At 66.1% G+C, this 25,578-nt stretch overlaps 1 protein-coding gene across 3 annotated transcripts; it reads right to left on the bottom strand.

The window, feature by feature from the left end:
* ESYT1 (extended synaptotagmin 1) lies at window positions 1-22,375 on the bottom strand. 3 transcript variants are annotated; one of them, XM_039514464.1, is made up of 31 exons: window positions 22,063-22,375; window positions 13,659-13,700; window positions 13,423-13,557; window positions 12,944-13,017; window positions 12,519-12,591; window positions 11,772-11,861; window positions 11,224-11,279; window positions 10,843-10,966; window positions 10,589-10,765; window positions 10,317-10,399; window positions 10,090-10,138; window positions 9,235-9,324; window positions 8,430-8,522; window positions 8,160-8,231; window positions 7,564-7,650; window positions 7,325-7,474; window positions 6,969-7,121; window positions 6,502-6,678; window positions 5,815-5,897; window positions 5,565-5,611; window positions 5,391-5,482; window positions 4,752-4,847; window positions 4,433-4,504; window positions 3,927-4,013; window positions 3,711-3,857; window positions 3,456-3,628; window positions 2,719-2,817; window positions 2,050-2,181; window positions 1,833-1,938; window positions 1,694-1,743; window positions 1-1,176 (listed from the first exon to the last, which is right to left on the bottom strand). In XM_039514464.1, exons 1-31 carry the CDS (start codon window positions 22,360-22,362, stop codon window positions 1,143-1,145), a joined length of 3,243 nt encoding a protein of 1,080 aa, XP_039370398.1. In that variant the 5' UTR covers window positions 22,363-22,375; the 3' UTR covers window positions 1-1,142. The 3 variants fall into 3 exon arrangements, with proteins under 3 accessions (XP_039370398.1, XP_039370399.1, XP_039370400.1); XM_039514465.1 differs by lacking the exon at window positions 22,063-22,375 and adding an exon at window positions 21,630-21,640; XM_039514466.1 differs by lacking the exon at window positions 22,063-22,375 and adding an exon at window positions 21,381-21,393.
* Window positions 22,376-25,578: the final 3,203 nt, after the last annotated feature.

Genomic DNA, 25,578 nt, shown 5'->3' with positions numbered 1-25,578 from the left:
GCTTGTCAACTCCTCACTTTTATTGGCAGAGGCGGGTTACAAGGGTGCCGGCCTGGCAGGCGGGGGCCCGGCCTCGCGGGCAGTGGGGGCGCCCGGCTGCTGCCGGCCGCGTGGGACCTTCGTGGTGCAAACACCCGAAAAGCGGCGTCTTCACAATACAGATAAATACGGCGCGAGAGTTTTTGGCTTGAGCAGGGGGCGGCTCCCGTGGGGAGGGTCCAGGGCACCGTCCGGAGGAATCTACCTTCACCCCATGCCCGGGGGGGGCAGAGCCCTCCTGCCCCGTGCAGCCGGCCTGGGGCCCGCCTCTCCCCCCCTGAGCCGGCTGCTTCTAAAACAAGAATTAAAAGGCACATGAGATAAATAACGTAAAAAAGCCGAGAAACTGGCACAAGGAAATACAACAAAGTAAGAAAAACAAGGCGAGGACCTTGGAGAGAGCGAGACACGGGGGGGGGGGCAGACCCTTAGCGAAGAGCAGGAGCGGCTGCATTTCGCAGTGGGGCCGGGGGGTTCTGTGCTGGAGCTGGGAACCCTGCTGCTGGGTACAGGGTCGGGGGGGGCAGGGGGATCTTTCCTTCTTGGGGCGATAAACCCCCTGTGGTTCTCGCTGGGCAGGACGGGATCCCTGCCCTCCGTGGCTCGGCGGGGTCTCACCCACGCCCGTCACCCTGGCGTCTGGGCTGCTCTCTCTACCACACTGCAGCAGCTCGGCCAGAGCCCCCCGTGCCGAGCAACTCCCGCCCCGCGGTGCCGTCCGGCAGGGCCTGCGTTTCGGACCAGGCAGGTGAGATTCTTGGGGGGGGACACCCCATCCTGCCCTTCTCCATCTGGGATCGTGCCCAAGAGCCGGTGCCTGCTGACGAGGCCCCAGGCTCCTGCCCGGCTCCGCCCGCGGGTCCATTTTCTTTGGTCAGTTAAAGGCAGATTGCGTTTGGCATCCCTGATCAGTGACGCAGGGCGGGGAATGGGGGGGGTGTGACACCCCCGTCCACAGCCTCCCCCCAGCGCCCCCCCCATGGCTTTACACCGAAGAGAACGGAAGAGATGCGAGTGCTCAGAGCCAGGCGAGCGAAGGCTGGTGCCGCCGGGGGGTGGGCGTGGGCTGGGCCCTGCTGGGAAGCGGGGGGCTGCCAGGGGGACTAAGAGCTGCTCCTGTCGTCTTTCAAGTTGTGCCTGCAAGATCAAGGGGGCAGAGCGTGAATGGGTGGGGCAGCGGCCTCCAGAACCGCCCCCCCAGCCCAGATCCCCCGCCATGGAGCAGGCAGGTGCCTTTGCTGAGCCGAGCTGGGCGCCCGCTGCTTCTGGCCACAGTGCTCGGGGTCCCCGATGCAGACGAGCCCCCCCCCATCCTTCCTGGGGAGCCTGAGATTTTTCAGGGCCGGGGGGGTGCAGGACACGGGGCCCCGTTCCGGAGGGGGCCCCGCTCTGGCTAGGTCCCTGCGCTGCTCTGCCTGGGAGAAGCCGCCCCACAGCCACCTTCCCACCCCGGGGTGTGGGGCCCCAGCAATCAGGGAGCCCCACTGGCCCTGGACTTCACAAGGGGGACCCACCTGCTCTCCCCAGAGAGGGGGAGAGTTCCCAGACCCGCCCCCCATTGCTGCAGCTGGGGAGAGGGGCAGGGGAGATTCCCAGACTCCCCCATTGCTCAGTTGGGGCAGGGGGTGTTCCCAGCTCCTTCCCCCCCACTCACCACTGGGCCTTGCCCTGGGCCAGGTCCATCTGCGACAGGTCGAGATGCACCTGGGGGTGAGAAGCAGGAGTCAGGTGATATGTTTCGAGGGGGGGAGAACAGACAGCCCAGCGGTAACCATGGTGACGCCCCCCCTTACCTTCCCCAGGGGCTCCTTCTCCCGGGACATGAAGGAGACGCTGTTTTTGACGCAGGCCTCGAGCTTCCTCCGGGTGGCCTCCTCCAGGGGCAGTTCCCACTCGAACCTGCCGGGGGGTGTGTGGGGGGGAGACAGAGGTGTGAGGGGAGCCTGGGGACAGGTCCCACACCAGTGAGAAGAGGCCTCCCCCGCCCAGCCCCATCACTGCCCCCATCACCTCTCATTGAACTCGGGGTTCAGGGTCCTTTTCCGCACGGTGGTTTTCCTCTTGGTCACGCGGTTCTTGTCGGGCAGGAGGATCAGGGAGACGTAGGGGTCGGGAATGTCCTTCGAACTGGCCCTCAGCTTCCTGGGGAGGTGCGGGAGGGGGACACACAGTACGAGGGGGTCAGAGGGCGGCAAAGCTCTACCTCCCGAGCCGGGCCGGCCACCCTGCCGCTGCAGAGACGTGCCCAGAGAGCCACGGACGGGGGCTGGCGCCAAGCTCTTGGGGGGCCCTGTTGGGTGCCCAGCCTGCATACGGATGTGGGGTGAACCCCAAAGGCCCAGACCTTACAACCGCTGGTAGGGAGCTCCAGGCAGGGGGACGATGGGCACCGGGCACCTCCCACCAGCTCCAGCCAGTGGTGGGAGATCCTGGAAGCCCTGGGGTCAGGCCTGAGTTGGTCCCCTGGGAGCGGGGGGAACGTTGTCCCCGTCCAGCAAGCTCCACACAGGCTCAGGGCAGCTGGTTCCGTAACAAGGGGCTGAACCAAGCCCCCCACCAGCCAAGAGGAACTTAAGCTCATACAGGGCAGCTGGAGAACCCAGGTGTCCTTGGAAACCTCCCCCCCGCCCTGAAAGGGGTCCCAACATCTCCGCATCGCCATGCCCGGCCCCCCATTACCTGCAGGAATGTACGATGACAACTAGCTTGCGCTCGTCCATGTGGTACCAGACTGTGAGTTGCAGCTGGCCCAGGGGGCCCTCCACCAGCTCCGAGTTACTGCGCAAGGGAGAGGGGGCAGCGTTATGGGGGGACACTGGAATCCTGCCCATTTGGGTGGGTGCATTATTAGCAGTATTACGGTAGCACCTAGAGGCCCCAGCTGAGCCTCTTTATGACATGGAGCTTTATTAGCGGCATTACAGTAGCACCACTGTAGTGTGCCCATTATTAGCAGCATTACGGTAGCACCCGTGTAGTGGACCTGTTATTAGCGGTGTTACGGTAGCCCTTAGAGCCCCTAGCTGAGCCTCTTTATGACATGAGCTTTATTAGCTGCATTACGGTAGGTAGTACCACTGTACTGTGCCTTTTATTAGCGGTGTTACGGTAGCTCCTAGAGCCCCCAGCTGAGCCTCTTTATTATGTGAGCTTTATTAGGTGCATTACAGTAGCACCACTGTAGTGTGCCTTTTATTAGTGGTGTTACGGTAGCCCCTAGAGCCCCCAGCTGAGATCCGAGCCCCGTTATATCATGCTCGTTAGTAGCAGTATTACGGTAGCCCCCCAAGTGGCGGCTCCTGGCAGTGCCGGGTCGAGCCCAGGGAGGGCCCCAGGGTCCCCCAGGAAAGGGTTGGGCATCCAGGGGGCTGGACTCTGCAGCTGCCCCCCTCCCCCCCGACTCGGGCGCCCCCCACCTGTCCGCGTGGGTGAGGCGCTGGCGCAGCTCCTGGGCAGGCCCGGCCCCCCCGCGGTCCCCGTCCTCCCCGACGTAGAGCTCCGGCTCCGACCCCCCGGGGGGGCGCTCGGCCTCCTCGCCAGCTGACCGGGCGCTGCGGGGCTCCACCCCCGAGTGCTGGGAGACCAGGATCTGGGGGGCGGGAGAGACAAGGGGATCAGAGGGGTTCAGCCTCCAGTGCACCCAGCCCCCCCGCCCCCGCCGGGCGACTCACCCCGAGCTGCACTCGCAGCAGGACCTGGCTGCCGGGGCCGGCGCGGCTGAGCGGGAACCAGCGATCCAGCGTCAGCGTCTCAGCCGCCAGCAGCTGGGTGAGGGGCAGGCTCAGCGACCCCAGGCCCTGCCCCCCCTCGTCCTTCACCTGCGGGCGGGACAGAGCTCAGGCCTGGCTCGGACAGTGGGGGGGGGGCGGGGGGAGGCTGGGATTTACCTGCAGCTCCAAGGACTCCACGTGGGGGCGCTTGACGAGGAAGGAGAAGCCTTCGTCCCAGATGGGCTCCGCGGTGGAGGTGGCGGTCTGGGGGGGGGGGGGGAAGCCTGTGAAAGCAGAGAGGCCAGGACCCCCCCCAGAACACAGGGTGCCCCTCCCCATGGCACCCCCTTGAGCACAAGTACCCCCCCTCCCAACACCCACTCCGCCACCTGTCCCAATGCCTCTCCCTCTCCGGCACAGGGCAAGCCCCCCAGACCATCCCCCGGCCCCACAGGGACCCCCGCAGGTCTCCCCCACACCTGTCCCAATGCCTCTCCTCAGGTCTCCCCACACCTGTCCCAATGCCTCTCCCTCTCCGGCACAGGGCAAGCCCCCCAGACCATCCCCCGGCCCCACAGGGACCCCCCCAGGTCTCCCCCACACCTGTCCCAATGCCTCTCCCTCTCCGGCAGCCCCCACCTCTGGACAAGCCCCACACTCTGCCCCTCCCCCTGCCCCCCTACCTTGCTCTTGTGGGAGACATTCCGGACGGAAAGGCTGACGTAGGGGCTGGGGGGCTTGGAGCCCTTCCGGAGCTGGGGAGAAGGGGGGCGGTGAGTGGAAGAAACCAAGGGGGGCACAAGCCCCACGGAGCTGGGCCAGCCCCCCCTCAGGACCAGACAGGGGGGTGCACAACAGGCTGTGTCTGAGACCCCCAGCCTGGGGCCGGCTGGCTGCAAACCGGGGGGGTCTTGCCCCCCACACCCAGCACCTGGAGAGGGCGGAGCGGGAGGCCTGGGCGAGGCCGGGACCCAGGAGTCCGAGGGGTGGGGCCGCGCTCACCGGCAGGTCGGCCGCCCGGTCCAGGAAGACGGAGAGGAGGGCGGACGACAGCTCCGCGCTCCGCTGGGTCTGGGTCAGGCTATTCACCATCAGCACCTGCAAGGGAGCCAGCGTGAGCCCCGGCCCCGGGGGGCAGAGCCAGGGGGCTGCCCAGGACAGCGGGCAGGGGAGGGGGCCTGGCACCCCCACCGCGAGGGCTGGCTTCACAGAGAGCCTAGCACGCAGCCTAGCTCTCCCTGCCCCACATCCCCCGCCCCCAGCTCTGCCGGTGCCCCTCACTCCCGACCCGCAGCCCCTGCTAGCCCAGCGCTGGCCGTGGCTTGGACGGCTCCCGCAGCCTGAGCCGTGCGGCTGTGACCCAGCAAACCCTGGGCCAAGCACCTGCCCCCCCGCACAGCGAGGGCTGGGGATTCTCAGGGAGTCAATACCCAATGGGCTGGTGCCAACTCCGGAGCTGGGCTGAGACCCAGCAAGCTCGCGGCGCTTGCGACACCTGCTGCGTCTGGAACCCCCCGTATCGCTCTAGCCCCACCCCCTCCCCACGGGCTGAGAGCTGACGCTACCCCCCTCCCTCGCCCAGCGGCTGCCCCCTGCTCCAGCCCACAGCAGCCTGCCCGGGATCCTGGGGCCCCCCCGTACCTGCTCCAGCTCGGCGCCGTCGGGGGTGGGGGCCAGGCACTCCAGCCTCACGTGGAGGCGGCCGGATTTCACGTCCTCCAGGGGGAGCCACTGGAAGGGGAAAGGCAGCAGGGGTCAGATCCCCCTGCCTGCCCCTCCCCCCGCCCGCCTCCCCGGGCCCACAAGCTCCCCCCGCGTCGATGAAGCGGCTGCTCAGGACTCGCTTCAGGGCGATCTTACACCTGGGGGGAGAACACGGGTCAGTCTGGGGGGTGGGCCCCCCGCAAAGCCGAGTCGTGTGCCGGAGGGGCCTGCAGCCCGGGCAGGGGGCGCAGAGACGCCCCCCGAACCAGGGAACCCCACGAGGACACGAGTGGGGCGGGGGGGGGCAGGAGCCCCAGTTTGGTTCTTTCCCCTCCCCCGCCCGGTTCCGACCCCGACCCACCTGCCCAGGAAGTCGTCCTTGTCGACGTCTTTGTCGTAGATCTCGAACTCCACCTCCTGGCCTGGGATCTCGTTCACAACGACCTCGGGGAGGGGAAACAACGGGGGGGGGGGGTCACCAGAAGCCACCACCACCTGGCCGTGGTCCTGCTCCCAGCACAGACCGGGGCGGGAGGGGCGGAGGAGGTGAGTGGTGGGCTGGGAGCCAGGACTCCTGGGTTCTCCCCGGCTCTGGGAGGGGAGCGGGGCCTAGTGGGTTAGATGTGGCGGGGGGGCTGAGCCAGGACTCCTGGGTTCTCCCCGGCTCTGGGAGGGGAGCGGGGTCTAGTGGGTTAGATGTGGCGGGGGGGCTGAGCCAGGACTCCTGGGTTCTCCCCGGCTCTGGGACGGGAGCGGGGTCTAGTGGGTTAGATGTGGCGGGGGGGCTGAGCCAGGACTCCTGGGTTCTACGCCCAGATCTGACCACTGCGCAATCTTGGGCAGTCCCCCCGTTTGTGCTGCTCCCCCATCTGTAGAATGATGGATGGGACCCCCCCCGGCCCCTCAGGGGTACTCAAGGAAAGGGGGGGGGGAGAACATCTCTCTGCCCCCTCCCGGCCTAGGCAGGCTCAGCCCGGCTGGGCCCTCGGAGCCCCACGGGAAGGGGAGGGGCCCCCCTGCGCTCTGCTCCCCAGCCCGCCCCCCTCACCTCGTAGACCTCGTTCCAGCGGGGGCTCAGTTCCTCCTTGATCACGTGGCTGCGGAAGCTCTGCCCGCCCAGCCGCACCTTGGCGTAGGGGTCCGACTTGCCCCGGATCATGCCGCCCATAAAGTTATCCTTGGCGATGAGGTTCTCGGCTTCCAGCAGGTGAATGCGGATCACACTCTGGGGGGGATGGGGGGGGGTGTTCACGTGACCTGCTCGGGAGCAGGTTCCCCCCCACAGCCGCCCCTGACGCTGCACAGGAGAGGCCCCCCCAGCCTGCCCTAGCTTCGCTGCCCCCGTGAGGGCTCCGTCTCCACGGCCCGGCGAGCGCACAGCACCCTGGGCTGGATTCGAACCAGCCACCTTGGGGTGCAGGGCTCGACGTCCCAGCACCCCACGGGAGGGGCAGGCTGCAGGGCCCATACGTCCCGTGGGGGGTGAGCATATCCCCCACCCCCCCATGGCTGTACCTCGGTGCCGAACTGGGCGTCGGGGCTGGCTTGGCTGGGCCGGGGCGGCATGTCCACACTGCTGCCAGCAAAGGTGCTGGTCTCCCCGTCCGACTGCCCCGGGGCGCACGGCCGGGGAGTGTTGCAGACCTCGGGGGCGTCCAGGAACAGGATCTGTGAGGAGAGCGGCACTGGGCGTCACGGGGGGGAGCCGGACGTTAACGGCCCCGGGGTGCCACTGGCAGAGGGCCCAGGAAGCTTCTCAGCAGAGCTGGGATCACCCCCCCTCCCTGGGGGCAGCTGCTGGTGGCTGCAGAGATCTCAGCTGCTGGGGGACCCCCGCCCCCCGCGAGATCCACCCCGCGCCCCAGCTTCACCCGCATGACGAGCTTCATGTAGATGCGGCTGCCCGGCCCCGAGTTCTCCAGCTGGAACCACTGGTCCAGCGTCAGGTCCTCGGCGCTCAGCAGGCGGGACAGGCGGACGCTGAGCGAGCCCAGGCTGGTCTGGCGCGTGTCATCCTTCACCTGCAGGGGGCAGAAGGGCTCCCGTTACAGGGGAAGGGGCGGGGCTAGGACCAGGGGGTGGAGCCTGCCAGTAAGGGGGCGGGGCCCACCTGGATGTCGATGTCCTGATTGGCCGGGTCCTGGAGGAAGAAGCGGAAGGCGTCGTCCCAGACTGGGTTGCTGGTGTTATAGACAACCTGGGAGGGAGGAGATGGGGCTGGGTTACAGCGCCCCCGGCTGGGGGAGGCTGGGGCAGGAGACAGGGGCTCTCCACAGCGCCCCCTGCTGGGACCCCCAAGCCAGCTCCTGCCCCGCTCCCACAGCGCCCCCTGCTGGGACCCCCAAGCCAGCTCCTGCCTCGCTCCCACAGCGCCCCCTGCTGGGACCCCCAAGCCAGCTCCTGCCGCACTCCCCACAGCGCCCCCTCTTGGGAGCCCCCCCCAGCTCCTGCCCCGCTCCCACAGCACCCCCTGCTGGGACCCCCAAGCCAGCTCCTGCCCCGCTCCCACAGCGCCCCCTGCTGGGACCCCCAAGCCAGCTCCTGCCGCACTCCCCACAGCACCCCCTCTTGGAAGCCCCCACCAGCGGCTCCTGCTGGGGGAGGCTGGGCCAGAAGGTGCTAGGGGCTCTGTTTCGGCCCCATTCTTTCTGCAATCCCCCCCCCCATCACACGGTGGCCCGGGGGGGCCCTGCAGCCCCGGCTCACCCTGCTCTCCCGCGTGACGTCCTGCACAGAGAGCTGCACCATGGGGTTGGGCTCCTTGCCAGGCTTCTTCAGCTGTGGGGAGACGGGGGTGTGTGTCACTGACGGTAACCGGGGGCCAGGACCCAGCTCGGCTCCTCTCCCTCCCCCCAGAAACACCCTCCACCCCTGATCTGCTCCCCCAACCCTCCAGGTACAAGCCCCCCCAGCCCCACTCAGTACAGATCCCCTCCTCCCACTGCCCCGGCCCCCCTCCACGGCGCCGATACTCACGGGAAGCTCCTGGGCCCGGTCCAGGTAGATGACCAGGATGGCGGCTGACGGCGCCTCCGGCTTGGAGGAGATTCCCCGGTTCCTCTGGAGGACCTGGGGCAGGGAGAGAGTCACCCCTGAAAGCTCTGGCCCAACAGACCCCCCCCCATGCCGAGGGGGGCTCACCGCCCGCCCCGCCCCCATTCTTGTCTGCCCAGGAGTTGGTCTCCCCCAACCCCCCCATGGATCTTAAGCTGAACTTCTCCATCCTCGCAACCGCCCTGGTCTCTGCACAAATGGAGGCTGCGGTCAACTGATGATGGAATCCCAGAGCTGAGGAGAGAACCCAGGAGTCCTGGCTCTCAGCTCCTCCCCAGCCCCCGCTCTAACTACTAGACCCCACTCCCCTCACAGAGCCGGGGAGAGAACCCAGGAGTCCTGGCTCTCAGCCCCCCCCCGCTCTAACTACTAGACCCCACTCCCCTCCCAGAGCCGGGGAGAGAACCCAGGAGTCCTGGCTCTCAGCCCCCCCCGCTCTAACTACTAGACCCCACTCCCCTCCCAGAGCTGGGGAGAGAACCCAGGAGTCCTAGCTCCCAGCCCCCTGCTCTAACCACTAGACTGCTCTTCTCCCGGTGAGGGGGCTGCACTATGGTGATGTCCTGTATCCGCAGCCCCGGCTCCGTCAGGCCCCCCCCGTGGAGGGAGCTCCTCAGAGTCGAGGGGAGCCCAGGTCCCGGGGGCTGCTGAGGCTGGCGCTGGCTGCGACGGGGGGGACAGGAGCAGGCTCCTGGGCCCGCCCAGTCCCGTTCCGGGGGGGTCTCACCTGCTCCAGCTTGGAGGCGTCGGACAGGAGCTTGAGCCACTCCAGGCGCAGGTGAAGCTGGCCCCGGCCACCGTCCTGCAACGGGAACCACTGCCGGGGGACGGGACATGGGTCAGCCCCTGAATCCCAGAGACCCCAGCCGCCCCCCCCCCCCCGAGCCCCGTCTGTCCTTCCCCATCCTCAGCCCCCGAGCCCCCCGTGCCCCCCACTTTGCTCCAGCCACTCACCTCCCCAGCCCAAGGGGACCTCTCTGACCCGCCCAGATCCCCCACCCGCCCATGGGCCGCGCGGCTCAGAGCCTGGCAGCAAACAGGTTTCTTACCCTGGGAAAATTTTCCCGCCCCAAATTGGGAGAAAAAGTCAATTTTTTTCATGAACCGGGGGTGGGGGGGACCCAGCTAGGCTCAGCGTCGGCCTTTTCCGAAGCCAAACGCTGGGACTGACCCAACGATCCTGCCCCCCCCGTGGTGCGTGGCCCGGACCCCCACGGCTGGAACCATCTCCCTTCCCAAGCGTTCCCAGACGCTCCCCCTGCAGCCCCCGGAGAGACGCTCTCAGCCAGCCGGCCTCTCCCAGGGGAAACGTGGAGTCATGAAATTCCCAGCCAGCTCCCCCACCTCCGCACCTGGGGGTACGCCCCCCCAAATCCACACACACCCCCAGCACTCCCTCCGTCCCTGCAGTCCCCAAACCCGCCCCAATTCCCTCCTGCTGCCCCTCCGCCCCAGATCCACGCACCCCAGCCCTGCCGTCCCCAAACCCCTCCTGCCGCCCCCTCCACCCCCAGATCCACGCACACCCCCAGCCCTGCGGTCCCCAAACCCACCCCCAATTCCCTCCTGCCGCCCCACTGACCTCCTCCAGCACGCGGGCCTGCAGCACCTCCCCGAAATCCAGCTTCATCCTGGAAGGGGCGGAAGGAGACGCCGTGAGCACCCGGCCAGAACCCGCCGCTCGAGTGGGGGTTGAATCTGGCCCCGGCCTCCCCCGTGGCTTCAGCCCTTGTGGTTCTGCCCATCCCCCGAGCGGGGCCCCCCCTGGCAGCGGATCCCGGCCTGGTGCCCCCCACCCGTGTCTCTCACCTGCCCAGGAAGTCGTCCTGGTCGGGGTCCTTGTCAAACACCTCCACCTCCAGCTCCTGCCCCGGCACCTCGTGCACCACGAACTGGGGAGGGGGGCGGAAGTGGGAGAGGTCAGTGCATGGGGGGGGGCGCGCACCAAGCCCAGACCCACATGCACCCCACCCGGGGCTCCGTCCCCTCTAGCGCCCGGGCCGGGGCGGCTCTCGGAGAGGCTCCCCGGTGAGTCGGGCTCGGCGCCCCGAGTGCGAGTCCCGCCGGCCGGCCGCGCTCACCTCGTACGTCTCGTTCCAGGCGGGGTTCAGGTTCTCGTCGATGACCCGGCTGGTGAAGACCTGGGTGCCCACGCGGACGAGGGCGTAAGGGTCCGACTTGCCTTCGATCAGCCCCTTCACGTACTTGTCCTTGGACTGCAGGTCCCTGGCCTCCCGCAGGTGGACGCGGACAATCCCCTGCGGGGGCGGGGGGGAGAGAGTCAGCCAGGCCCTGGCGCCCCGGCCCCTCCCCCCGGGCACGGTGCCGGCCTTACCCTGGGCAGCGGGGAGCGGAGCTGGGCCGCGTCCTGCAGGTCAGGCACCAGGGGCACCAGCAGGCGGTTGGGCAGCACCAGGAAAGCCGCGATGGAGTCCATGATCATCGAGTCCGACAGGGAGCTGGGGGGGACATGGGCAGAGCTCAGCCGGCTGGGCCGGTGTCCCAGCAACCCCAAACCTTGGGGGGGGGACGGCTGGGCTGCGGGGGATGGGGTGTGGACACAGCCTGGGGGGCTTTGCAGACCCCCACCGGACAGGGAATCGACAGAAAATATTAAGGATCCCGCTGCCCCCCCCTCCTGTTGCTTCCCTGCCCTCCAATCCCACTCCCTGCTGCGTGGGGCATTCACTGGGCCTGGGGGGGGGCAGGGACTCACCTGAGCCCTGGGATGTCCAGGAGGTTGGTCATCCCCGTCCAGTTAATGTCCAGAGTCTGGGGGGGGGAAAGCGAGGGGGGGTTAGACTCACCAGCTGCTCCCCCCCAGCTGGAGGGCACACTGGGAATCCCAGACAGCGGGTGGGGGCACTTATCAGCACCCCCCCACTAAAGGCATCTTGGTATCTCCCGGGGGCCCCATAGTCAACCCCCCGCGGCCGGCGAGCCGGAGCCTGGGCCTGCCCCAGAGCGGGAGCCAGGCCGGGGGGCGGGGGGGTGTGTGTCTGGGGAGGGGGCCGTGGGGCCACGACACGTCCAGGGACTGACACCCCCACAGCCCCCAGTCGCTGCGCTGGGCGGGGAGCCCGGTGCTCAGAGCCCAGGGGAAACCCCAAGTCCATTTGCACCTCCAGACCGGAGAGCGGGTCCGGCTCCCGCACCGATCTCCGGCCTCCTGCCCTCGCCCCCAGCGCCCCACACACTCCTCAGCCAGGGGGGCTCGGAGCCGGGCCTCCCTGCGGCCCCCAGGCACGGGGGGGCTGTACTCACGGGGCGGCGGATGAAGAACATGGTCAGGGCCCCCACGATGGGCATGTCCCCGATGAGGGGCTCCAGGATGACGCGCAGCACCCCGTGCAGCTGGGGGGCGAGACGGAGCGTGAGCGCCTGGCCCCGCCCCCCAGACTTCCCACCCCAGCAACCCCACGCCTCCCAACCAGCTCCCCATCCCAGTAACTCCCACAGCTCCCCCAGCTCCTTCCACCCCAGCAACCCCCACTCCTCCCCAGACTTCCCCACCCCAGCAATCCCCACGCCTCCCCAACCAGCTCCCCGTCCCAGTAACTCCCCATGGCTCCCCCAGCCCCCACCAGCTCCTTCCACCCCAGCAACCCCACTCCTCCCAGCTCTCCCGACCAGCTCCCCACCCCAGCAACCCCATGCCTCCCCAACCAGCTCCCCGACCAGCTCCCCACCTCAGCAACCCCGACGCCTCCCCAACCAGCTCCCCCGACCAGCTCCCCCAGTAACTCCCCATGGCTCCCCAGCAACCTCACCACCACCTTCCCACACCCCAGTAACTCCCCACGGGTCCCCCAGCTCCCCCAACCCCAGCAACCCCCCCACTCCTCCCCCCAGCTCCCCCATCCCAGCAACCCCCTCAGCCTCGGCCAAGAGCGTGGGAGGCGCTGGGTCCTGGCTGGTGCTCGTCCCAGCAGCGCAGTGGGGGCTGGCACCTGATCCGCACACTCCCCCCCCACGGGGCCAGGCTGGGCCCCACTCGCAGGCGCGTCTCACCTGCATCCCCTTCACCCCGGCCTTGCAGAAGAATTTCTTCACCTCCACGTCGATGTGCACGTCCCCCACGTAGCTGCGGAGACGGGAGCATGAGGGGAGCCCCCCCCTTAACCCTTCGCACGCCCCTCCCCGTACCCCGGCTCCCCCCCCAGACCAGGGACCCCCATCCTCTCCCTAGCAGAGAGCCAAGGCCCGTCTCCCCGCCCCCCAGGCACCGCACAGGGCAGCCAGGCCCAAGGACCGAGGCTGCAGGCCGCAGACAGGCCCTGAGGCCCCTCCTGGCGAGATCCCGGCCCCGGCGACCAGGCCCTTGGCCCAGAGGGGCAGGGGCTGAGAACCGGCCCCTTCGGCACCCGGGCGAGTCTCCGAGCTGCGCTGCCGGGGCTGGCTGCTAGGGGGCAGCGCGGAGGCAGCCGGCTCCTTACCTGATGGTCAGGTCCAGCAGGATTTGCTTCTTGTTCTGGCCAGTGTGAACGTTCACGCCCATGACCCTGAGGGGCTGGATGGAAGCAGGAGGCAGACGGTTACGGGGGAGATCCTGGCTCCCCAGAGGGCTCGGACCCTGAAATGCGGCTGCTTCTGGGGTGGGACATGGCAGCTGCTTAACAAGGCCACGTGCTGCGGGCGAATTGAGGGGACGGACGTGCACCCAGCCCACGTGATGCTCGTGGAGGGGCTGCTTTAACAGGGCCGGGGTCTCACTGACTCTGTGCACCCCTGGGGTGCCCCTCTCCCCCCCCAGCTCCATCCGTCTCCGCCTGCAGCAGGGAGGGAGCCAGGCAGAGATTCCCTCCCGCCCCGAGCAGCTCGGGCCTCAGCCAGCCCCCCAGGGCTGCTAGGCCCAGCAGCAGCTTGGGAGATGTGGGCTGGGGGTGAGGTGGGGGCCCGAGGGGGGGGGCCCTACCTTCTCGCCCATGTCGACCTTGGTGAAGGCGAAGGTCTGCAGGTGGGTGTTGGAGGCGCGGATCATGGGGGCGATGTTCTCCACCAGCAACTTCTCCATGTACTGCCCGAAGAAAGGCCAGGCCTGGGCCAGGATCTGCAGGGGGCACGTGGGGGGAAGGGGTGTTAGCTGGGGGGCAGAGCCAGCCTCCCCCACCCCCCATGGCTGACAGACACATGCCCGCCCTTCGCGCTCACCTTGTTGAGCCATTCGGCCTTCTCCACGTCCGGGAAACTGACCTGCAGACAAAGGCAGACAGAGCCCGTCAGCCGGCTCGGGGAGGGGAGCGGGGGCTGGTGGTTAGAGCAGGGGGCTGGGAGCCAGGACTCCTGGGTTCTCTCCCCGGCTCTAGGAGGAGAGTGGGGGCTGGTGGTTAGAGCAGGGGGCTGGGAGCCAGGACTCCTGGGTTCTCTCCCCAGCTCTGGGAGGGGAATGGGATCTAGTGTGTAGAGCAGGAGGCCTGGGAGCCAGGACTCCTGGGTTCTTGTCCATTCTGTGACCACGGGTAAGTCACTTCCTCTCCCTGAGTTTCCCCATTTGCAAAGCAGGGTTAACACCCCGCTCAGCCACAGGTGTGTGTGTGTGTGTGAGATATCTGGGAAGTGCACGGGGGCCCCACACTGCTCGTGTACCAAGGGCTCCAGAGATTCTTGCTGCTGTTTGCACCAGGCTCTTAGCACGGGGAGGGAAAACGCAGGACGTGCCAAGGGTTCAATTCCACCTGCAGCGAGGTCTGGGTCAGCGGGCGAGGAGGGGCTGGGTCAGGAGCCCCGATCCAGGGAGCGAGTGGAGGGGCCGGGGACTCCGGGAACGAGGTGACGACGCAGCGGTTGCACCCTGGGGGTCAAAGGCTCCAGCCCCCCGGGCGGCTTATCACCGAGACCCAGGGCGTGAAGCAAGTCTGCCTGCCGCCGAGGGCGGGTTTCTTCCTCTCTCTTCTCAGAACCGAGGGGACCGCAGAGAAAAACCACAGGAGACGCCTGGCGAAGCGCGTCAGGCTGGGCTGCAGGAGAGCTGCCAGCGCGGGAGGAAAAGGCCCTGCGCGCCCCCCAATACTGACCATGGGGCCGTTTCTTTGGTGCCCGGCTTCAGAGGGAGTTTGGCCCCACCCATCCGTGTGCAGCACCAACCCCACCAATGGTAAAGCCCCCTTGCTCCCCGCCGCGTGTGGCCCGAAGGGGTGGGGGGCAGGACGGTTTGCAGCGACGTCAGGCACAAGCTGGGCAATGGAGCTCTGTGTGTGCAGATCTTTCGCCTGCAGTGCGGCCTGGCCTGGTGACGGGGGAAACGGCAACGTGGCAGCACACGAGACCTCAGGCCTGGCCCCCCGCCCCGCGAAGCAAGTCACCCCCCAGCGTTGTAGAGACGCAGGCCGGCCCGCTGGGGCTGTGGGGTGGTGCCCCCGCAGTGCCGCTGGCAGGGCAGGAAGCGGGGGTGCCAGGGGCCCTTCAGCTTCCCCATGACGAGAATCAAAGCGAAACCCGGAGCGCCCGTCTCACATGTTCTCCCCCCTCAACCCAGGTTTAAGAACACAGCTGTGGGGGGCTCAGCATGAACCAAACCCAGGAGGGCACTACCCCGAGGGCACCAGCTCCCTCTGCCCCCAGTGCCAGGCGTGACCCGGGGGGACCGGGAGCTAGTTTTGGGAGCCAGTGACTGGAGGCCGAGGAGCTTGGGGGGGATGGGAAAGACGGATCTGACAGGGAGCCCAGGACGGGCTGGGCACGGCGACCGGGGCAGTGAAGAGAAGGCGCCAGGGAGTCAGGATTGGGCAGAAGGCGTCAAGTCTGGGGGTAGGGGGCCTCCAGGGCATGACTCCCACGTGCCCGGCTAGGATCAAGGGGGGACGCCGCAGAATCAGCCCCCCCTTCCCCCTCCCCCTCAGAGCCCATCGGCTAAGGGAGTGTGCCCCGGGGGGGGGGGGGGAGAGGCCCACAGAGTCCAGCTCCTACTCCCATGCCAGTATCCTGGTCACAGACAGCGATGCAGGGAGCTGGAAAGGCCTGGCCTGGTCTGGCCGGGGGATCTGCTCAGGTCTCATCCTGTCTGCATGGCTGAGCACTTCAAAAGCCCGCTTGCATGGTGTGCCTGGGCCGCAGTGCCTCACCCCAGAGGCAGCCGCATCTCAGTACCGGGCAAGGGATCCCTGGACAGACAGCCGGCATGTCCCACCCCAGAGACAGCTGCATCTCAGCACCAGGCGAGGGACCCCCTGACACAGCCTGCATGTCCCACCCCAGAGGCAGCCACAGCTCAGCACTGGGTGAGGGATCCCTGGAGAGACAGCCTGTGTCCCACCCCAGAGGTGGCTGCATTTCCCTGTTGGCACAGAGCCTGCGAAGGGCTCTGGAACAGACACAGATGAGGGACACAAACAGTCACCCTCGAGCAGGCTCTGAGCAGCATGCCAAACCCTGCCCCACTTTGTCAGCTCTACGCACGAGGGACATGCAGGGTGGCGGCTGGAGCAGCCGAGGGGCCCACAGTTGCCTTGCGGCCGGGAGCCCAGAGCCTCCCACAAGCTGTTTCGCTTCCTCCCCTCGCAGGCGAAGGCAGAGAGCAGCACATGGGGCCAGGCACAAGAGGGGAGGGCACCAGTGGGGCACGGGCTGCGCCCTCCCATACGGGGCATAAGCAGTAGACTCAGGGGGCCACCTCCTCCCACTTTAACCAGTAGATCCCACTCCCCTCCCCAAGCTGTGGCAGAACCCAGGAGTCCTGGCTCCCAACCCCCCCCCACTAGACCCCCTCCCTCGTCCATCACAAGGGAGGCATCAGGCCCCAGATACGGGGCTGAGCTGCTGCCACCGTGGATCATGTGCAGGGCGGTAACCACGGGACCCAGCGGGCAGAGATCCCACAGCTGGGGGCCGGGGGGGGGGCACCCAGAGCATCTGATTAACGAGCTGCCGAGCCAAGAGCTCGGGGAAAGGGGGGACCTGCCCCCCCAGAAATGATGCTGGGGATGGGGGTGGCCCGGAAGGTCTTTGGGAAGGGGGGGCTGATCTGGCGGGGGGGGGTACCAACCCTGCTGAGCTCTGGGGATCCAGAGGGGAGGGGACGACGCCTGCAGGGAAGCTGATCAAGGTGAGTTGGGAGCCCAGAGAGGGACTTGGGGGTTAGTGCAAAACGAAAAGATCAACAGCCCCCGTGAGAGACCCTACAAAAACAAACCGGCATGCGAAGCACCCCCCCCCCGCCCTGTGAGAGATCCTACGATAACATACGGGCACGCCCTGCCTAACGCCCATGACAGATGCTCCACTTAGTCCGCTGCGCTCAGCCCGCCAAGAGCAGCAGCGCTTGTGAGTGACCCTACGATAACAAACCCCGTGTCCATTGGAGGGGACGGATTTGGGGCACTGCAAACTGGGGGCAGGGAGCGATTGCCAAGCCCTGCTCCAGCGCAGCCGCGATTCCCATAGTCCCTCAGGCCAGATGGGGAAACCGAGGCACAGAGAGGGAGCACCCGCAGCAGTTGAACACAGCCCAGGTCTCCTGCCACCCAAGCAGGCCTCTCCGCTGGCCAGACCCTGAGAGTCCAAGTCCCTGGGTCACCCCAGCGCTCCACCATCTGGGCACTCGAGCTGACTGGCAGGGGGCGAGCGGGGAGCTCTTCTCGGCTCGGAGATCTGCTAAAGTGGTGAGTTTGGCTGGAAGGAACCAGGGTTAAAGCCAAGCGCCCGCCCCTACGCCCCACTGCAGAGGGGAGAGTTGTGGGCACAAGCTGAGAGTCAGGACTCCTGGGTTCTATTCCCAGCTCCCCGCCCCCCCGGGCCCTGCTGTGCCTTAGTTTCCCCCTCTGTACAGTAAGCTGACCTGAGAGGGAGCCAGCTGGTGAGGGCGACTCGGGCCCTGTGCTCAGCGCAAGGGAGAGCTCGGCAGAGCTACTGTGAGAGAAAGTGCCCCAGGCCGGCACCCAGACGCCAGGCCCGGCTCAGGCAGCGCAACCCCCCCATACAACCCCTTCCCCCCACGGCCGCACTCGACTAGCACTCATGGGGGATGGGGCAGGAGCTGCACCCCGCAGAGCAAACACCGCCCAGGAGACACTTCCAAACCTGCCGGGCCTGTTCCGGGGACCGACCTGCCCCGGCGCCGGGAGGCAGAGCCCAGCTGGGGCTCACGGTTCCAGGGCTGGCTGGGGGCTCAGCAGAGGCTGCCCATCCCCATCGGTACCACTGGGAGCATCTCCCAGCCGTGCACGTTGAGGGGGGTGCCCCAGGCACGTGCGGCTTTGCACGAGGGGCCCCGCACGGCTACTGTCACACAGCTGCTGCTGAGCGACCTGGCCCTGCACACGCGCCCGGCCGGGAGCTCGGGGGGTCTCTATAGGGGCAGCTCAGCCTCCCCCAGCTTTGGGCTCCACCTGCACATTGTGGGGGAACCCGTTTCCCCGGCTGGGGTCGGCCAGGGGTTCCCTAGCGCCCCCTCCCCGCCGCCGGCCCTGACCCAAAGCCAGCAGGAGCCTTTCTGCACCCTTCCGCAGGCTCTGGGCTGGGCCGTGGGGCCAGCTCCCCATGGGGCCTGGAGGCCGCAGGTCTGCGGGGAGAGGCAGGAAGCAGCTGTCTAGAGACAGCGGATGAATGAGCCACAGGGACCTGCATCCATCACAGCTGCTCCCCCCACCAGGTTCGTGGAGCCGGGTAGGTGGATGGGGAGCACGCGACACCCACAGAGCTGCCGGCAGCTGCCAAGGGCGCCCAGGGCTGAGAAAGAGGCAGCCGCAGGGTTTCCGTTATGGCAGAAAACAGAGGGGGCGGCTGGCAGTGACTCAGCCGCATTCCATGCGTGCCAGGAGCGGGGATGCGGCGGCTCAGAGCGGCGGCTTCCTCTGGAGGCAGCGGGGCGGGGCCGGACGGGAGCGATTCTGGCCTGTGAAATGAGTCTGCCGGGCCTCAGGAGGCTGCAGCAGGCAGTGTCGGATTGCGATAGCGCCTAGAGGGGCCGGCCAGGCTCAGGGGCCTGCCCTGCCAGGTGCCGGTCGCTGCCCCAAACAGCTCGCGAGTTGGGTAGACAGATGAAGGCTGGGTGGGGAAACTGAGGCACCGAGAGCCAGAGCGACTTGCTCACAGTCACCCAGCAAAGCCAGGTCCCCTGAGGCCCAGACCACCAGCCTCTGAGCCACCCAGCCAACTGGCACTAGCCAGCCCCAGTGGGGCAGCCCGGAGACTGAGCTCCGTTCTCATGCGCCCTATAGGCAGGTTTGCCCAGGGCCAGAGGACATTTGCCTGTTTCACGACCCAACCTTTAGACTCAGCAGCGGATTGCTCCCGTTCCACACCAGCCTGGCTGGGGGAAGGGGGCGGCCCCACCCGGCTGGTCCCAGCAAGGGAGAGACGGCTCGGGGTGGGCAGCTGGAAAACACAGGAACACACTCCAATGAGTGACTCCCAGCCCCCCCCTTCCAAAAGGGATCTGCCCCTTCCCCACTGCCACGTACGATCCCCCCTCCTTCGCCACAGGAGGGGGGAAACGGGGCCAACGCACTCAGGGTTGCACCACGCATAGCTGGGTTCGCATTCCCGGCATCCCGGAGCAACACAAGGCCAGTGCAGGGAAATCTCTCCATGTATGGTGTGTAAGGAATCCCTTATCCCAGGGGACGAGCACACACATCCCGCTTCCCCCATCCCAGCTGCCGGACACACAGAGCCCAAGACTTTTTTAAACCACAGAAGATGAGGCTTCAGCTCTTCTTTATCCGTCAGGATTAAAATCCTGGATTTCCAGGGCAGAAGGCACCCTACTAATCACCCAGGGCTGATTCCTGCCCCCAGCCCCCAGCTGCTGGGTGAGCAAGTGCATCTCTGGCAGAAAGATATCTAGTCCTGAGGCAAAGATCTGTATTTTCACTTCCTGTCACCCCGCCCCAGTTCCTGACCACAGTGGCCAAAAAAACCCTCTTTTCAACATCGATATTTTGTTTGTCACTGTTGATGCTGTGTAAAGCATCTTGATCTTCATCCATTTTGGGTCCGTAAACCAAATCAGATGTTGTTCTGGACCCTGCCCCAAGGAGCTGGTGAACTGAGCAATTTCCCATGTCACGCTAAGGTTCTCATGCTGCAGCACCTTGCTGTGAGGTTTTGGTTGCAGACACTGCAGGGGTAGGGTTTAAAAAGCCTACTGAAGAGTTTGGAAGAGATCTGAACCCTCATGCTTCAGGGCACGTGTCAACCTCGAACTGATAGAGGTCAGGAGGGAACTTCCCCTCTGGGGAAGTCATTCCACAATGTCCCTTTGAATCAGCTGGGTCCAGCCACTGCTGGAGACAGGATACTGGACTCAGACGGACCCCTGCTCTGACCCACCGTGGCTTCAATCCACATGTAACACCGCTTCCCACTTAAAGATGTTAGAAGTGACGTCATTATGATATTTTATTTCCTAACAAAACAGAGCTCTAAAGATTGCTCCAGCCCCCGCTTGTCCAAGGCGTACCTGAAACACTCTGGTGGGCAAAGAGGGACGAAGGAGAAGTAAAAACCGCAGAAGCACCAGGCCACAAACACTCCCCTGTTGCTAGATTTTAGTTCCGTTAAGCCCCAGCAGAGAACGCCTTGTGAAATGGGCTCTGCGCCGATTGTTAATGACTCAAATTAACTTGGAAGCCAGCGTAGGTTTAACGCCAGCCAACCCAGCCCTGAGCCAGAATGTTCACACCAGGTCTGTACGGAAGCACCCAGAACTCGTTTAGTTTTCAGATGCTCCCGCTGCAATAACCAAGGCCTGGATTCAGCAAGCCACATAAGCATGTGCTCAGAGCCCAGGGGCCTTTAAGCTCCGTGTACCCCTGAACAGGGATGGACTCGGTGACACGGCCCAGGGGCTTTGCCGGATCACAGCCCTGCCTGGATGTCAGTGTCTAACCTTCAGCACCTAAGACTGAAGCTGCCGACCTCTGATCCTGGCTGCTCAGGAGTTTGCTTGGTCCCTTCTCTCCCTGCGCTGGCAGCTGAGTGTCCGGTGCTCCGTGCTGGCTCAATCTACAGCTCCGCACAGAACGGCCGGTGCTAAAAGAACCAGCAGCCGGCTGCTGGGGAGCCCCAGCAAAATCCGGGGCCAGCTGCTCCCACTGCTGGAAAAGGGGGCTGGGCTGCGATGCCCCCCCTGCATCGTCACTGATCCAATCCCGACCCTCCCACCCCCACCCACCTGCTCCCCACACACAGAGAAGGGGAGAAGGAGAAGCAATGAGGGAAGGGGAGAAGGGACCGGCAGGATGGCAGGGTGGGGCAGGGCTGGCACGAGATGGGGCCTGGCACAGGAAGAGGCAGGGAACTGGATGCCCAGAGCGAAGGGCTCCTGGAGAAGGAACGGTGCAGTCTCTGGGAGGGACACGGGCATGTGATGCCCTGGGAGGAGGTTGCTATAGACAGACCCAGCCAAGGGGCTGGGTGAGGGCAGGCAGAGAGGATGGCAGGGACCAAGGAGAGGGATCCTGAGGCAGGGCTGAGGCAGCTCCTGGTGGAAGTGAATGAGTGAAGGGGGGGAATGAGGGGGTTCCGGCTGAGGGGGGCCTGGTCTGCTCAGGGCAGGGAGTGGGGTGAAGAGGACGGGAAGTTCCCCAGGGGTGGGGCAGAGGGAACTGTGTGTGTTTGGGGGGTGGGGGGCAGGTGCTCTCCTCACCCAGGCGAGCAGCTCTAGGGAGGGAGATCCCCAGGGGGGTGAAGAGGAGATGGGGGGATGGGGGTACACAGTGGGGTGAGGGAACCCCAAGGGGTCCCAGAAGTTACAGGGACCTGGGGGAGCGGGGAACCCAGGGGAGTCCCGCTCTCCTCACCCGGGCCGGCAGCTCCCAGTGGGGGAGGGGGTGGGGTATCCCGGGGGGGGGCGGGGCCCCCTCTCCTCACCCAGGCCGGCAGCTCCCGGCGGGGAAGGGGCCGGGGGATCCCGGGGGCGGGGCCCCTCTCCTCCCAGGCCGGCAGCTCCCGGCGGGGGCGGGTGGGGATCCCAGGGGGCGGGGCCCCTCCTCCTCACCCAGGCCGGCAGCTCCCGGGGAAGGGGATCCTGGGGTATCCCGGGGGCGGGGCGGGCCCCTCTCCTCACCCGGGCCGGCAGCTCCCGGCGGGGAGGGGTGGGGACCCGGGGGCGGGGCCTCTCCTCCCCCAGGCCGGCAGCTCCCGGCGGGGGAAGGGGATCCCAGGGGCAGGCCCCTCTCTCACCCAGGCCGGCAGCTCCCGGCGGGGAGGTGGGGATCCTGGGAACCCCGGGGCGGGGCCCCTCTCCTCACCCAGGCCGGCAGCTCCCGGCGGGGGAGGGGGGGATCCCGGGGGCGGGGCGGGGCCCCTCTCCTCACCCAGGCCGGCAGCTCCCGGCGGGGAGGGGGTATCCCGGGGCGGGGCCCTCTCCTCCCCAGGCCGGCAGCTCCCGGCGGGGAAGGGGATCCCGGGGGCGGGGCCCCTCTCCTCCCCCAGGCCGGCAGCTCCCGGCGGGGAAGGGGATCCCGGGGGCGGGGCCCCTCTCCTCACCCAGGCCGGCAGCTCCCGGCGGGGAGGGCCGGGGATCCTGGGGCGAGGCCTCTCCTCCCCAGGCCGGCAGCTCCCGGCGGGGGGGTGGGGATCCCGGGAACCCCGGGGGCGGGGCCCCTCTCCTCACCCAGGCCGGCAGCTCCCGCGCGCTGAGGTAGAGGCCGGCGGCGGCGGCGCTCACGTGGCGCTCCTCGTCCTGCAGCAGGCGGCGGGCGGCCCGCAGGCTCCGCTCCTTGCCGCGCCGCGCCGCCCGCCAGCCCGCGAACAGCGCCAGCCCGAGCAGCACGAAGCCCAGGCTCAGGCCCAGCCGCCCGGCCACGTACACGGGCGCCAGGCCCAGCAGCAGCTTCCCGAAGGCGGCCAGGGCGGCCAGCGCCTCGCCCGAGCCGGGCGCGGGCCCGGACCCGGGACCCTCCCGCTGCTCCATGGGGCCGCCGCACTGGCCGCGCCCGCCGCCCGCTGCGGAGCCCGGGCCGGGCAGCCCGGGGGCGGGGCCCGCGCCGGCCACGCCCCGCGCGCCGGCCCATTGGACAGACCGGCGACGGGGCGGGGCGGGCCGCCCCCTAAGCCGCGCCCCTCTGGTTCTGATTGGGCAGGAGGGGGGGGGCCTTGGCGCAGCCGCGCCCTTTCCCTCTCCGACGGGCTCTGTAAAAGTCACGCCCCCTCGTGCTCTGATTGGGCCATAGCGTGGGGCGGGGCCGAGTGATCATTCCACCACGCCCCCTCCCGCCTCATTGGCCAGAGTAGGTAAAGAGGGTGGAGCTGGCCCTGCTGATTGGCCAGAGAGACCAGGTAGGCGGGGCTAGTGACTGATACAGATATAGTAGCCAGGGGGGCCCTCTTGGTCTCTACACTCAGCCACTCCAGGGCCCCGCCCCGCCCCCACTGTAGTGCACTGGGGGGGGGGGGCTGATGCCACCTCACGTGGGGCCAGGCCATGGGGCTGGGGCCAGGGATGAACTTGCTGGGCTGCAGCATCACCTGGCCCAGGGGCCCCTGGGTGGGGGGGGGGGCAGCCCCTGGGGGCCCAGCCTGGGTTGCGGTTGCCCCAGAGCCTGGGGCTCGTGGCCTTGGCTTTGAGTCAGCCCCACTTCCAGCTTGGGAGCTAACCTGAAACCCCGGGGGAAAGGGCTGCTGGGGGCCAGGCTCCGCTCCCAGGCCGTGGCTTCTTGCACCGAGTCCCGTGGGGGGTTGGTACCGTGTTTGTGTGTGCAAAGCCCTGAGCATCTCCTCATGCTCTCCCAGGCTCCTGCACCAACGCACTGCACTCTGCCCACCTACACGGAGGCAGGCCAGCTTTTTCCTCCAGTACGGCTGCAGTTTGGACCAATTTCACACCGTTTTGGTGTGAAAAATCCCTCCCTTTTCAACATTCGAACCAGGGCGGGGTTTTCCTCAGGCGGCTTGTGAAGATTTTGACTCAAAGTGCTGGGGAGAGGGATGTGACAACCCCCTCCCCAACCCCCTGAACTTCCTGTGTGGCTTCTGTGGCACAGCTGCAAGGTTGAGGCCCGAGGAAGATCGCTACAGGAGAGGACTCATTTCGCTCTTATCCATCAATCTCAAAACGCTTTGCAACGTCCGCTTTCGAGATGTGGAAACTGGGCCATAGAGAGTGGGCCCAAGGTCACGCAGGCCAGTCAGTGCCAGGCTGGAGAAGCCAGTGCAGTTCTGACTCAGCCTAGTGCCGTGTACATTGTTTCCTTTCCATGTTGTTCTCCGGGCAAAATCTCTGATTCCGCAAACTGCATGTTTGTGTCTTCTTGTTATAGGCTTATCTTGCTGAAAGCTTTCCTGGCAGCAGCATGGCTGGGGCCAGACTATTTGTCCTTCCCTTGCAGAACAGATCCTGTGTGATGAGCAAAGCTGCTTTTCTTGTCCACAGTTGACTGTAGCAGCCGTTCTGGCCTTCCAGTTTTACAGGTTACCTAATCCCTGTTTTTACTCACCAAGCTTCTCTGTGTAAACTCGACTTCCCAGCGCACTGTTCCTGCAGTCAGCGGGGAGTCTGATTTCAGTTGGAGCAGGATTGGAGCCTTTGGCATTGTGACTACAACACAGATTGTGTCCCAAACGGCTTGAGGATGTTTCTTTTAAACAGGCAAAAAAGGGTCACAGGGAACTTGAACTGAGATGAGGGCTCATGAGGTGGTGCTATAAAACAGCTGTTCCAAGGAGGGGGTGAATACCCCAGGCTGGTGGTTTGGGCTTTTCCACCCTCTGCTTCCCTGAAGTCCCACAGCATGACAAATACTGGTCCAGTAGAACGCAGCAGTCCTAGCTCCCCACCCCTGGCTCTAACCACTTGGCAGCACTCCCTAAAGTTGGGAAACAGAACCCAGGTGTCCTGCTTTCCAATCCCCCGCTTTAACTGCTACAGTGCCAGGTGGCAAAGATAGAGCCGACTTTCTTTACAAAGCAAACAAAATCATGCTTCCATCTAAGCCACCCTACAGCGATAGGACAGAATGACGCCATCTCCGTGCCCTCAATCTGGATGGCCGTGCTTTCCAAGGTGTTTCATAGAGCTAGACACGTCCTCTGCTGTCTGGCCACTTAACTCCTGCAGCCTCCAGCCGCTGAAAAAGGCTCACTCTGCACATGACTGGAGCTGCCTGTAAAAGCCAGTTCAAAGTGTCTCTTCTGCAAACAGGATAATTGCTGTTGCAGTTACGTGTTTGCATTGCTGGCCTAGAGCCTCCCCGGTTAAACAAAACCCTGTGGGTTTAAAGCCAGCTCTGATTGATTGAATACACCACCGCAGCTAGAAAGTTCATCCCTCGGGCCTTGGCGATAGCTTACCAGGCTTCCACTCCAGCTGCTGGAACATAAATAACCCCCACGCTAGGGTAGGCCTGGTGCCATCTGCCTGCAGCAGTGCGTTAGAAACAAAGGCTGGGGCTGGCGCACCAGAGCAGATGGCAGTGGGGGAAGGCAGGGGCTTTTGCTCCCCGCCTATTACAGATCAGACCCTACCACATCCTCACTCATTTCCAGAGCAACCCAGAACCTGAGCGTGAAGGGAGCACAGGCTCGTCCAGCGTAAAGGCAGGAAGGGCAGGGATCCATTGCCGGGGCAATGGTTTACAGGCCTAAACACAGGGACTCCAATGCTTAGACTTCCTGGACTCACAAGTCAGACTCTCAGGCAGATGCAATGAGCCGGTCAGGTTAGATAAACTGATCGGGGGGGGGGGGGGGTTAGTCAATTACACAGATCTTCAGCCCTCCAGGTACAGCCTTTCAGGGTGACTGGCGCCTGCATTGGCTGCCTTTCAGCGGCAAAGGGCGTGTAGTTTTCTGGAAGCTTTGGGGCAGAACGGGACTCTCTCTACGTACACGTTACTCTCACAACCACCGATCTGCAAAGAGCAGCGTCCAGCCAAGACGTCCTCTGCATACCTCTGCCATGCCCGGCTGATTCTAGCACGGAGCTGCCCTGGCTGAGAGGGGAGTCTTGTTACTATGCGCTCCAGGCAGGTGTGGCACGGTACAAAGTGTGCAAGGAACCAGGCTGCCAGCTGGAAACCCCACCACTGGGGGAAAGTCAGACAAGCAGCTGGCAAACACCACAGAAGTGAACAACCCTCACCAGCCTCTGAGCTCCCACCTGCATCAAACTCACCCTAATGAAGACCATTTC

The sequence above is a fragment of the Mauremys reevesii genome, linkage group 25, assembly GCF_016161935.1.
Source record: "Mauremys reevesii isolate NIE-2019 linkage group 25, ASM1616193v1, whole genome shotgun sequence".
NCBI lineage: Eukaryota > Metazoa > Chordata > Testudines > Geoemydidae > Mauremys > Mauremys reevesii.
This window is presented reverse-complemented; position numbering and strand designations above follow the sequence as displayed.